The sequence below is a fragment of the Aspergillus viridinutans genome (genome assembly GCF_018404265.1).
Source record: "Aspergillus viridinutans IFM 47045 DNA, scaffold_6, whole genome shotgun sequence".
Taxonomy (NCBI): domain Eukaryota; kingdom Fungi; phylum Ascomycota; class Eurotiomycetes; order Eurotiales; family Aspergillaceae; genus Aspergillus; species Aspergillus viridinutans.
The window spans coordinates 980825-993883 of NW_025091222.1; the positions used below are offsets into that span (position 1 = coordinate 980825).

At 51.6% G+C, this 13059-nt stretch overlaps 6 protein-coding genes across 6 annotated transcripts; 2 read left to right on the top strand and 4 right to left on the bottom strand.

Annotated features, from left to right (window-relative positions):
- Window positions 1-245: 245 nt before the first annotated feature.
- On the top strand, window positions 246-1488 carry Aspvir_008154 (uncharacterized protein; the record flags this gene model as incomplete). Its single annotated transcript, XM_043271330.1, has 2 exons — window positions 246-251; window positions 340-1488. The coding sequence occupies 2 exons, from the start codon at window positions 246-248 to the stop codon at window positions 1486-1488; spliced, it is 1155 nt and encodes a 384-aa protein (XP_043127265.1).
- A 714-nt stretch (window positions 1489-2202) lies between these two features.
- On the bottom strand, window positions 2203-3191 carry Aspvir_008155 (RTA1 domain-containing protein; the record flags this gene model as incomplete). The annotated part of the gene is made up of 3 exons (XM_043271331.1): window positions 2203-2639; window positions 2712-2924; window positions 3023-3191. 3 exons carry the CDS (start codon window positions 3189-3191, stop codon window positions 2203-2205), a joined length of 819 nt encoding a protein of 272 aa, XP_043127266.1.
- A 490-nt stretch (window positions 3192-3681) lies between these two features.
- On the bottom strand, window positions 3682-4797 carry Aspvir_008156 (NAD(P)-dependent alcohol dehydrogenase; the record flags this gene model as incomplete). Its single annotated transcript, XM_043271332.1, has 1 exon — window positions 3682-4797. The coding sequence occupies one exon, from the start codon at window positions 4795-4797 to the stop codon at window positions 3682-3684; it is 1116 nt and encodes a 371-aa protein (XP_043127267.1).
- A 580-nt stretch (window positions 4798-5377) lies between these two features.
- On the bottom strand, window positions 5378-7240 carry Aspvir_008157 (uncharacterized protein; the record flags this gene model as incomplete). The annotated part of the gene is made up of 4 exons (XM_043271333.1): window positions 5378-5587; window positions 5644-6867; window positions 6922-7002; window positions 7061-7240. 4 exons carry the CDS (start codon window positions 7238-7240, stop codon window positions 5378-5380), a joined length of 1695 nt encoding a protein of 564 aa, XP_043127268.1.
- A 184-nt stretch (window positions 7241-7424) lies between these two features.
- Aspvir_008158 (Leucine Rich Repeat domain protein) lies at window positions 7425-9653 on the top strand (the record flags this gene model as incomplete). Its single annotated transcript, XM_043271334.1, has 7 exons — window positions 7425-7527; window positions 7640-7737; window positions 7812-7946; window positions 8006-8116; window positions 8200-8324; window positions 8377-8896; window positions 8958-9653. The coding sequence occupies 7 exons, from the start codon at window positions 7425-7427 to the stop codon at window positions 9651-9653; spliced, it is 1788 nt and encodes a 595-aa protein (XP_043127269.1).
- A 207-nt stretch (window positions 9654-9860) lies between these two features.
- On the bottom strand, window positions 9861-11562 carry Aspvir_008159 (indoleamine 2,3-dioxygenase family protein; the record flags this gene model as incomplete). Its single annotated transcript, XM_043271335.1, has 5 exons — window positions 9861-10079; window positions 10134-10436; window positions 10485-10645; window positions 10701-11014; window positions 11069-11562. The coding sequence occupies 5 exons, from the start codon at window positions 11560-11562 to the stop codon at window positions 9861-9863; spliced, it is 1491 nt and encodes a 496-aa protein (XP_043127270.1).
- Window positions 11563-13059: the final 1497 nt, after the last annotated feature.

The window sequence follows — 13059 nt, forward strand, 5'->3', positions numbered from 1 at the left end:
CGGCTGTGAATATCGAATAATCGAGATTATTTCTTTGACTCGAAAGAAATAAATAAAAAGAGGAAAGTAAACACTGTAGTAAAACCCCGTTGACTGAAGAAGCGATAAGGTTGGATGACATAATCAGCTGGGAACTTCTTTTGTGTTGCCTAATGTGGGACGTTCTTTCGATGTACCACTGCCAACGTTATGCCAGAGTGCCCTCTGAGAGATGGCTCTTCGAAGACCTCATCGTAAATCAAGACATGGCTGTGTAGAGTGCAAACGACGCAGGGTCAAAGTACGGAGACGCACACCACTTAGCTGAGCTGCAAAATCATTATCACTAACGACTCTCAGTGCGATGAAGCTCGCCCAGCTTGCTCCAACTGCGTCAAGCGCAGGGCGCAGTGCGAGTACGACTCCAGCGGCTCATTTTTGTGGGCAAATGGGAGGTCGCAGTCCCGCTCGAGGTCGAACAAATCTGCCTCCGAGGGGCCTCCGGAGCAACAGTCGCTCCACGACACCGCCGTTTCCTTTGGCATTCTCGGGAAGCTGGGTGGACACGGCGCGGCAACTCAGTATTCACTTACAGGCCTGAACTTGTGTGATTTGGAATTGATGATGCAGTGGTGCAATGAGACCTATAGGTCCTTTTCTCGCAATGAGCAAACAGACCGCATTTGGCGCGCCTGTGTCCCTGAAGAGGCGCTGTCATACCCGTTTCTCATGCATGGGATACTCGCTATCTCTGCGCTTCATATTGGGCGGACCAGGGCTGATCATCGCCGTGCCGACTACGTCAGCATTGCTGTCGCGCATCAGGACCAAGCATTGACCTTGTTTCGTGAGCAGCTACATGACATTAACCCCTCCAATGCCAAAGCCATGTTTGCGTTTGCGAGTATTGTGGCCGTCTACGCATTTGGCTATCCTCATCCGCCAGATGCGAAAGACCCGTGGGACTACATCGACGATCTGCTTCAGCTGCTCATACTGTCGCGGGGCGTGCACGAGGTGCTGAGTACCGCATCTTCTTCGATAAAGGACAGCGATTTTGGACCCATTGTACAGTTTGACGAATACGAAGTCAACCTTCCCGGTGATATACTCTTTGCTTTAGGAAAACTCCAAGACGCAAACAAGTCGATTGGGGAGACGGATGCCACCCACGATACGTCTATTTATGAGGACACCATTGACAAATGGGCAGATATGACGGGCGCGGTGTTCAGCGGCCTAACCTCCATTGCTGTCGCCTGCAGGTGGGCGATCAGGTTGCAACCGAGATACGTGGATTGTCTGCGGGAGCGTAAGCCCCTAGCTCTGGTCATTCTGGCATACTACTGCGCAATCCTCCATCGTCTCCGACACAATTGGTGTCTCGATGAGTGGGGTCCTCGGGTTTCAAAGGCGCTCTGGCTTGTTCTAGATGAGCATTGGCGCCCGTTGATATATTGGCCTATGAGAGATATCTTTGGCCAGGCATTCGAACCGAATTTAACCTGAGCCCTCAATGTTGAAAGCATGATTCTATCTGCATCTGGCATTTAACAATACCGTCCACAAGCGAATAATCGTGCATGTGGAGACGATGAAAAACAAGAAGTCAAAGGACCATCGCTCTAGCAAAATGACAGGTTGGAAGGAAAACGACATGGCGGTATAAAATCGAAGAAACAGACAATCCATGAAGCGTCATTGCGGCAAGGCTAGAGAGCTGCCCAGCATGCATTCGTCGAGGGAATCCGTGCTGCTTCTATCTCCTGTTACGGAGGCAAATCGGCGAGGGAAGGCACAGCTCGCTTGCGCGAGCTTAAGGACATTTTCCCCCTGGTTTTGGAAGACGTATCTGCGGTGGTCCTGTACAGTAACGGTTCTCTCTCAGTCACTAGCGCCGTGAAACTCCTTCGGGAGGCGTTCAAGCATCATCACAGGACTTCTAAAGCCCATGAAGGCGGCCCGGGACAAGACGGCCGAGGTCACCCCTTCGCCACAGATAGGGATTGAAGGCTCCCTAGAGTGTCTTCCTAGTATCATGGATGAGTTAATGGCACCTGAGGAGCTGACTGAGGCACTATTCCCTAGTCTTTCCTCGCCTTTCTCTCCACTAGCAGTCGTCTTTTATGCTACTTGACGCTGACTTCGGTGGCCGCCATTCCCCACATTGTCCCCTCCTTGGTGAGCAACGACTCAGACCCTTTGTCAGGGGCACTCAACGTGCTAAACAGGAAGAGCAGCCTCACAGACCTGGAGACCCCCTTTGGCTGTCATTAATTTCCCGCGGCCCAACAAACAATTGATCTCGCTGGGGTGGACGACCAGAAAGATAGTCATCACGAACCACATCAGAAGTCCATCAAGTACATATATGAACACTTCGCTCTGCAGCAATGAACCATCCCAGCCTTGAAGATATTCGGCAACTCGGAACACGGATCGAACCAAGATCAGAATACTTGATGCATATAGCGCGCCCATATGTTTCTTCCATGGAATGTACTCGGCGACAGACTCTGGGGTTGGATGGGCAGCGATCCGACGCTGGAAAATGAAAGCGCTTATCACAAAGAAACCAAAAAAGATGATCTGCACAAAGAGACCACCAACGATGACATTTTCGCCGGTGCTCTGGTTGTCCGTGACCAAGATCCCCGCCCCTGTCATGAAACGGATTGTCAGTGTTTGGCTCTCATCTAAGGACATAGGGCATCAATCAATGAAAACCATACCTGACGCTTGCATCAAGAAGCTGAGAACGTCTCCGGCAACAAATATCTTGGTCATCCAGGTTACTCGAATGATTGCAAACTTCTCCCCTTTGACGAGAAGGATGATTCGACCCAGTTCCATGTATATACTGGCAGCAAACAGCGCCGGCGCTACCAGCAACAATGTGCTCTGCATGATATACGGACCAAGAGTCCAGTTTGGCGATTGGGATGCTGACAGGCAGCGTCCAATGTATCATATCAATTCGACTTGATGGAAGTCAGCCATTCAGCCAGTGAGAGTCATCCTGCGGGAGCAGATCAGAACTTACAGTAGCCTCCTATGACCAGAGGAATAAAAAACCATGTTCTTGTTCGAAAGAGATGGAAGGTGTGTAGCAGAGTAACGATGCCGAAGAGGATGACGAATATCACTCCTGCCGCCATGGAGGGATAGTACTCGTAGGCTACCCAGCCTTCATACGCTCGCTTTAGCAACATGGTGAGCTTATATGTAACAATGACAAGCACAGCAGAGAGGAAGGGCTCCAGAACCAGAACCAGAATGTTTGTTTGAGAGGAGAATTTCAAGGAAAGAGATAGTCAATTCTGTCAGAACGATACCCAGCTAGGAGATATTTACATCTTATATAGCTCTGCTAGTCACCTCTTCAATAAATCTCAAATTCATCGAATGTGGCTCATCCCAAGGCAACGTCGAAAACCCACTATGGAGCGACTGGATTGTTCGTATATCTCGTACTAATTCCCCTTTTCGGTAATAGTGATGATCTTTTCTGGTGCCAAGATATCCACCGTTCCAGCCCTCTCGTTTACCGCAGACTTCGTATTTCTTACTCTATAAGGATAAGCACCGTTGATTCTGTAGGTGATGCAGTTGTTCCCCGAACCATATATCAACCATGAAGAAGCCGATATGAATTGCTTTTTATGGACACGATAAATTGTACTCTGTACTAAAACTAATTCACTACAATTTCGACTGCGCTCCCATCTCGTTGGACAGTACATATCGATATCTCGCCCTGTTAGCATCCATATCAGCCAGAGCGGCATTGACATCGTGCATCGGCCGCTCCTGAATCCACGGCAACACCTTCCTCTCCGCAGCCAGCTGCAGCATCTCCCGAATATCATCCGGAGACCCAATATTCGACCCCGTCACTTTCACCCCCTTCTGTATCAGCGACCATGCCGTCAACGGCGGAAGCGGCGACTCCGGCGCTCCAACCTGAACGAACGTCCCATCCACCTTGAGCAGACGCAGATACTGCGCAAGAGGCATATCCGGCGCGTCAACGGTACAGATGATCAGATCAAGGGAGCGCGCATGCGTCCGCGCCCATTTCTTCTCCTCGTCCGTAGCGACGAACGCATCTGCCCCCAGCCCCTCCACCGCATCGCGCCGCTTGCTCGACGTCCGCGAAATCGCGACGACGCGATCGCAGCCCATCGCCTTGGCAAACAGAATCCCCATATGCCCCAGCCCGCCAATCCCGACGATCCCAACCGCTTTCCCCGGGCCCGCGGCGTACTTCCGCAACGGCGCGTAAACAGTCACGCCTCCGCAGAGCAGCGGCGCCGCGGCAGCGGAGGGCAGCGCATCGGGGATCTTGAACGCGAAATGCGCGGGCCCGCGCCAGAACTCCGCGAACCCTCCGTAGGCTTTGCTCTTGTCCGCGTACCGGCTGTTGTAGGTGCCTGTGATGCGGGGACAGTAGTTCTCGCGGCCGTCGGCGCAGACGTCGCAGTCTGCGCGGAGGCAGGACATGCTCTGGGCGCCGATGCCGACGCGGTCGCCGACTTTGATTGAGCGGGAGGCGGGGGAGGAGGCGAGCGTTGGGACGCCGCTGCCGATGCGGACGACGGTGCCGATTATCTCGTGGCCGACTACGCAGGGGTAGTCGGCTGGGGCCCAGCCTGAGCGGAGGGTGTGGATGTCTGTCCCGCAGATGCCGCAGTGGGAGACTTTGACTTCAATGTCGGTTTCGGTGAAGGGTTTGGGTTCGAAGGTGGTGAATGTTAGAGGGCTGGTGGCATCATGGGCGACCCAGCCATGGAATGTTTTGGATGGTGGTGAGGACATAATCCAATGGATATATAATATGTATCTTCCTTCAGTATGAACCGCAGGCTTGATATCGTGTATATATACTCAGCAGTATCCAAATGGTTCCGTATGGTGTTGGAATAAATTGTTAAAGGGTTGGTGCTGAAAGAGGATGAAACACTCAACCAGTGAAGGAAGGTGAGGAGCCAGATAAAAGTCACAACAGTGATTATTTCATTATGCCTGTGGTAGTTAATCTGAAAGTGAACGGTCTGGCAATAAATAATGCGGAGATTGACTTATTGCGGTTCGAACGTCCAGTTGCCGAGGTTGTGGGGAAGCTTTACGGGCACAAGACGAGATGCCGACAGACACCTTTAGTGTCTCCGCTAGTGGCATTCTCAAGATAAACTTGGAAAGCGTATATTATGGAATTATTGTGATTGATAGTAGATGGTTCGCTCCAGAACAGTACAGAGTGGCAGCGATTACATGCGCCGTGTCATAAGAATCCCGCCAGGTGTGCAAAAAGAATGTATGTACAGATAAACTGCTTGGGGGTATCAACAAAACCAAACGCCAGATAGATGTATTCCAGACAAGGCCATCGATCCCGTCATCGCGATGGCATCCCCATCAGCTCTCCGAGCTCGTCGCTGGTCAATGTGCTTCTCCGTCGGTCACGAGTGCCTTTCTTGGGGCTTTTCACTCCTCGAGTTCTCTTTCGGCTTTCTGTCTCCTTGCGAGCTTCCTCTGCGGCTCGCGCTTCGCGTTCGGCAGCTGCTAGCTTCTGCGATACGCTCAACTGTGTCTCGTCCTCGGGACCCTGTGGCTGTCAAGTCAGACCTCATCTACTTCTAATCACTTGTTCTTGGCCCTTACCTGATGCGACGCCTTGGGATCTACCCTTTTCTTTGATGGCCTTCGGGTCACAGCCTCGGATTTGTGAGCTTTGACCACCAAGGTCTCGTCTTCTTGGCCAGCCGCTACACATGGCGAGCCTTGGAGTCCAGGTGTAAAGGACACTTTCCGAGGCCCAGAAACGACATTATCGCTCCGTTCCTTCAGAGCGCGACTGGTAGGTTTGCGAGATTTCCGTTCGCGAGGCGAGGCTATTTTGCTGGCGGCAGCGTCGCCAGTCTCTCGTCGGTCTGCATTATATTTAGCCACTTTGACTGGGATCTCCGCCTCTTCCTCGGCCTGTTGGTCTTCATAAATGGGAGACTGCATGGTGGTATCAATCCCACTATCTGCTGTGGATGTATGCATCGAGTCAACGCTGAGGTCGAGTTTCAACCCCAGCCGGAGCTCCTCTGCTCGCACCGAGTCACCTCCGTCGGCAATTCTCTTGTGCCAGCCATCCATGAGGGTAACGGCCTGTTTCCATCGAGTCTCCATCTTCTCCCATCCTTCTCGTAGACGCTTGATTTCCTCATCGCGGACTTCGACCTCTTCCAGAGGTACAAAGGACGGGTTAGTGAGCAATGTCCTCAGGTGCTCGAGCACTCTGTCCATTTGAACCGATAGTTCCTCGCAAGATGAAGGAAGTGTAGTGACGGGTCCCTGGGACGACTTCATGCCCCGTGTGCTTGTCGATGCATTCGGATACTGCTCGTCTCCTTCTTCCATCTGTGACAACCCTTGTAGATCCAGCAGGGTCTGAACAGTATTGCGCGCAAGCGTAATCAGCATATCGTTTTCGTCGCTCAAGCTCTGGCACAATTCCGTCAAAAATTCGTTCGTTTCCTGCTTCAAGCTGTACCCGGGATCATTGACCCCTTCTCCACCGGCCAGAGACCTAGATTTGGACATTCGATCGACGGTGGGATTAATGCTGATTGTCGTCACGCCCAGACCTTCCCGTCTTCCTCTCTGTCGCTCAGCCAAGTGTGATTTCAGCTTCTGCATCTCCAGGTCGCGCTTGCGGACGTCATTGGCGCACTGTGCGCGAATTTGTTGCACAGCGGTCTTCATGCGTTGTATCTGCTCTTTTAGTCCTCTAATCGTCGCTTCGGTGCTGGACAGGTTCGTTTTCAGGGCACGTTCTTGGGCTTCCGCCAGAGCCAGCGACCGGGCCAATTCCGACGTCTTCGATTTCAACTTTTCCTGTAAATGACTTTTAGTCGTTGCTCTCGGGTCATTGGCACAAGTCCAACATACAATCTCGTGCATTTTCTGCGAGTCCTCCGCGCGCAATGTGCGAATCGTGGTGGCGAGGTTCTCCCGATGCTCTGCTTCCCGCTGTTGACGCTGGTCAGATATACAGCTCAAATAGAATACAAACTCCCAGTCCACATACGTCTCTTCTCAAGACCAAATCATTCACCAAGTTGATGATCCTCGCCATTGTACCATCGATTCCTCCATCGTCATTCTCCGGTTGAGCGAAGTCGATCGCTTTGCCGCTTTGGAGCAGACCTCGAGCAAGGAGCACATTATTAATATAAGTTGATGCCGCCTGTAGATTGTGCGGCTCCATGGCTTGACCTGCAAGCTTTATCGAATATTCGGAGCCAGCGACGATGGCGACGTAGTGATGATTGATTAATGTCAGCGACGACCGTTATTTTCCAATGTGCAGGGATTATTCCAAAAGGGGAAGAAAGTAAACACCGCCATCGCTGGGGCTGTCCGTTCCGACCACAAGCGCAGCGGACTCGAAAATGACCACGCGCATTTCCCGTTGCCAGGTTGATGATGCGCGTCTCTCTTCCGCGTCAGGCGGTGTGGGATGTGGATTTTTGTGGAAGATGGCCATTTCTCGAGGTAAGTCGATTTCTTTGATACTGTTGTTAAGGATGTTCAGATGAGTGCTGGGATGAATCTACTAAGCATGATAATGATATTTGTGTTCAGTGGCTGAGATCTTTGTCAATAGATAGTGGCCTGAGTGATGCCACTGCATTATTGCAGCAAAATGGCCAGAAACTATATCAGCAAGGCAATTTTCAAGCTGCCCTTGAGGTCTTCACAGAGGTAATTTTCACCTCACGGGGTATCTCTGTCGAGTCTTATACGAATGGCTTTATTAAAACGTCCTTTTGTACTAGGCTCTGAAAACCGGCCATGGCGATGTCCTCAGTGTTTATGATAACCGTGCTGCCACCTATACCAAGTTAGCCAAGTATGACCTGGCTTTGCGGGATGCCAGGGCCATGATAAAGACTAACAAACTAGACGCTCGGGTAGGATCGCAAATCCCACATTGCAGATGTCAAAAAGCGCCCCTATTGACCATTGACAGGGCTATCTTCGATGTGCAAAGGTCCTGCTGTCGGATGGTAAACCTGACAAGGCCCTTGACGTCTACGCTTATGCCCTAAAGACTTTGCCGACATGCGACCCTCGTCGTCAGGTAGGTTATTTTTCACCTAACACATGCCTTACTCGAGCCACCTTGTCTGGACTTGAGTCTTCAGCGTATTGACTGTTGCGTAGCTTGTAGAGCAACTTCATGACAAGTTGTGGAGCAAAGCACATGCAAAGTGCCATGATCCATTCACCGTATTGCCATTGGAAGTAGCGATGATGGTTGTCAATCATTTCGACTTCAAGCAGATTGTGTGAGTGGATCAAGACGCATACACTATTGCACAGCTCTGACTACTTTCCCAGGGCTATTCTCCGCGTATCAAAAAGGTGGGATCGATTTCTGTCATCCATACGAAGTCTCTGGATGCGTATCGATCTGTCGGATGCTCGTGGCAAAATTCACTGGCCTTCAGTCCGGGCGTACATCCGTCGATCAAAAGCCATGCTCACACATGCCATTGTCAAGAACGTTTCGACGCCGTCGACGCACAGAGTCTTGGAATTCTTCAGCAGGTGCCCGAACCTAGAGCATCTTGAGATATGGGCTCAGTCCAAGCCGGATGTCCTCTACGACCTGTACAAGGGCTCCAAACGATTAAAAACTTTGATCATATCCGGCCACACAGCCCTACCGCAGGAGATCATTGGCAAATTCCTTCAGACTTTGCCTCTTTTGGAGCGACTCGAAGTTCATGATGCCAAGCCATCTAACTTGGCTCGGGTGGAGTGGCCAGAGACACTCCCAAGTCTCAAAAGTATCACTTTTGGTGCCACGGTCGCCGCTTCTGCACCGGACGTGCAGGCTCCTGCTCTTCATCTTCCGGTATGCCTGACGTTACCGTTTTGTCTTTCGCGTGTAATACAATGAGTCTAATGCCATACAGCAGGGTCTTTCGACATGTCTTCCCAATCTAGAAGAGCTTCGGCTCAGCTGGAACCCACGAATCTTCACCCCTTATCATCTAAGTTTTGATGTACACCAGCTTTCACGGCTGCGTCGGCTGGACTTGAGCGGCGTGTACGTTGGAGCCGAGTTTGGGCTGCCGTCTGGCCTCGAATACCTTCGCATCCGTGGAGGCACAGGGCTCGTTGGAGGTGCCCTCGTCCAAAGGGAATTTCCATTTGTTTACGAGGAACCCTTTGAGCTCCCAAATCTTCATACGCTCATTCTCAGCGACGTGCCTTGGGCCACAGGCTACACTATTCAGCACTTCTGCAGCATCGCCAAAGCGCCTTTGAGAGTCCTCCACCTCGACAGCTGCTTCCGCATCACCGGTGCCCAGATTTCGGAACTGGTCCGCATGGACAGTCTGAGCGACTTACAGGAACTCAACATTTCGCACATTGCGGGCACTGATGACAAGTCGGCTGCCGTTATAATTAGCGCACTACCCAGCCTCAGGGTGGTGCATCTCTCCTATACAAGGATCTCCGGCTGCGCAATAAAAGCTTTTGCCGATGCACGGGACTCCGATGACAACGTAGCGAAAGTGGAGCGGATATACGCTAAATTCTGCGACGAGGTGTCATCAGATGCGATCGCCTATGGACGAGCTCGGGGCGTTGAAATAATAGCATAGAGTGCGACGAGCCGTCTCGATTATTACATGTATTCTATTTCAGGATTTGCGGAACATGTATTATTAGATGGTCTTCTAGACGAAACAGAGCGGGTCTCATCGAACAGAATGAACATCATATTGGATGGCAGGACAAAGCCATAGCAGTGACAGGGGCTCGACCGTCTCAAACAGACACAACTGTGTAACTTAACTACATAAGGACAACTAAACACCCCTCTCTTTGCACCACCTCTCGACCTCCCTCGCCAGTTTCTCTCTCTGATCGCGCACCATTTCCATCATAGGCTCCACCTGCTTCTGCACCGTCGCATCATACGCAAGATGCCCATTCGAGACGACTCCCGCCGCCTTCTGCGGCGCCAGATAAGTATCATAGATCGAAACCATCAGATCCATCACCGCAGACAACTGGTTCGGAAGCCACTACATCCACATTAGCCGGATTTCTTTCACATACAACTAGGAAAAGGTACGAACCGTGACGATGGGACTACCACCGGTAGCAGTGGGATGCGGCGTCCGCTTGATGATATACTCCCTGGCAAAGAGCCAGTGGCGCCAGCGGAAGCTGCGGACGTGGTTCAGCGTCTTGAGGAGCAGGACCGTGGTCTCCGTGTCTTGGACGGCGAAGTTGCGGACGTCGACTTCGGCGGCCTTGGAGTTGATGTAGGCGAGGAATTCGCGGTGGGGGAGGGGTCTGTAGGCGCGGAACTCGTGCAGGATCTTGGTGAGGGGGGTTGAGGGCATGGGGATTTGGAGGAGGTGGTCGAGGAGGGGGATCTGGGTTGCGTTAGTGGAGGTTGCAGATGGAGGGGTCAGGTGGCGCACCATGCTGTCGTTGGCGCCGCTTTCTCCTCGGAAGTAGAGGGGCTTGTTGTCCAGGACGCCGTCGTAGACGACGCCGTTGGGGAACATGGATTGGGAGGTGATGCCGAAGATGAAGACTCGGAAGGAGAGGTATTCGGCGGGCTTGGAGTTGGCCCACATGTCTGGTATTGTTAGCCGTGAGGCCGTGTGCGGATGAATGACGGTGAAGCGACTTACCCTCCATGGAGGCTTCAATCTTCTCCATGGACGCCAGAATCTCTCGGAAGCCGTCGTTGACCACAGAGCGAGGGCCACCTTGCTCAAGGGTATCGACGACCTTCAGGGCGCCACTGATCAGGCCATTGGACTCCTTGACCATATCGACATGAGTGAGGATAAAGCCTGCCTCGGAGCTCTTAGGGTCGAGGCCGCGCTCAAAGGCCCTCACCAGGCGGAGGTTGTCATACTCCAAGCCCTTGGATGGGTCTGCAACGTGGTAGTTGAAGAGCGAATAAGCAGCAGCATAGGACATGAATGGGGGGATATCCAACCTGAACAAGGGTGTCAGTGATGCAAAATAAAGACACAAACGAAGGAAGACATACAACTGAGCACAGCGGTACATGGGACGGGCAACGGCCTTGGGCAGCTTGTCCCGTCCCAGCCCATACCCGTTCTCAGGGGCCTTGGACCAGTTCTCCCAGCATGGCTCAAGCAGATAGGCCGAAGCAAGGAAAGAGTAGTCTCTGAACACTGCAGCGACAGTGTAAAGGTCCGGGGAACCATCAGCAGTAACAAGCTTGTCGACCTCGTCAGTCAGGTCAGGAAGCTCGGTCTCGACCGCAGGGCCCAGCTCATATTTGGCCAGCAGACCGGGAGTACCATCCAGCCTGACGACGGGCATACGGTCCAGCAAGGCCATCAAGGGCTTGAAGGCATCGGGTAGCGTAGTAGGAGAGGTGCAGTAGGGTAGAAAGCCAGTGGAGGTGGTGATGGTGAAGGGGTCCAAGGACCGGGGAAGGGTAGCAGGGTCATCATGGATATGAGGGAACCTCTTCAGGGTTGTGGTAGAGGTTGGTGGGACTTTGGTTCGAGTCATGGTGGAAGTTGGCAGAAGGAAATGTGTCTATGTGTCTATAGGGGAAGGCAAGGGTGACTTGATATAGTGGATGGTTATTAAGAAACACAGGGGGGGATCTATGATATCCAACAAATGAAAGAAAGCGGCAGTACAAAAAGTCAACTAGAGCAAGACGAGGCCACTTGAGAATTTGAAATTCAGAGAAACAGACGGGAGATTTGGCAGGAAAGGAGGCGATTCTTATAATATCAGAGGCCGGTATTATTTCCGGCCATGGGCATGCCATTACGAAATTCGCGTGGAGACATCGACTCTGCGCGTGAAACCATGTTAGAATCATCTGCAAGCGTCAAGTCATCAAATACTAAGTTGATATAGAGATATTCGATGCAAACTTCACCATCTTTTGGCTGATCAATGCAGCTCAATGCCTCAACAACATCTCTATACAAACAGCTGCCAGAGAGGGCACGATAAAGTCACGGGAGCACGCTAGGCCCAATTTGGCGGAGTAGACACTCCGCTCGAGACGTATTTTTCGAACCCGGCACTTGGGGGAAGCCTTCAGACGACATCTAAACGGTATACCATGTGTCTGAAGTCAGTTATCATCAAAGACACTGGAAAATTACATGCTCATTGCTGGGATCTTGCCATGGAACACTCCTTGTCATGCATTGCTTGCTCGATATCTCACTATATGCCAAGATTTGTTGTTACATAAAGCATCCTTTGATTGGCTACTTCTGGTATCACCTTGCCAGATTAGCCTTTTTCAGTGACGTTGGCGCGATAAGAGGCCGGAATCAATCCGGCCTCCGAAGATAGCCGAAGATCGCACGTGATTCAACAGATAAGGTTGGAGATGCACTCACGTGCACTGTTGGCATGAGAATGAAATATGAAGACCATATGTAGCTGTGGGAGCGTTCTCAGAACCCCATGAGGAAATATATTTCTCACCGTACAATTCACCGGCCAATCAACACCCTCGTTATCAATGTAAGCTCATGGGAAGTTGTTAGCGTCCGAGCAACGGACTTGAGATTGAGACCAACCCTTCTTGGTTGTTACTACCCAATATACGAGGATGATTATTCGCCCAAAGCAGAGAATGACTGGTGACCTATCCTGACAAACCTTCCTCAGAGTCCACCCGCGAGGCAGGGATTCGTACAACTGAAGTCGATTCGTCGAATGTAAGCAAGGCTCCGATGCGACGATGTTGAAACAAGCACGTAGATGGCCCTTCCCAGTGGTGCACATTGCAGGAAAACAAAATAATCTTTGATACATTGACCCAGCTCGATCAGTCGTTCGGCCATTGTGTCTGGAACAGGCCGCAATTACACAACTACCAGGAAGGCGAAGCTCACATATTCACTTGAAAAGCACACCCCGTTTGAAAAAGCATAAGGTAGGCCTCGAAGGATTGACCGATGTGATATAGACAGAAGAACTTGCCTATAGTCATGCTACTATAGGGGCCGAGTCCTTGGAGAAAGTTGCCCAACC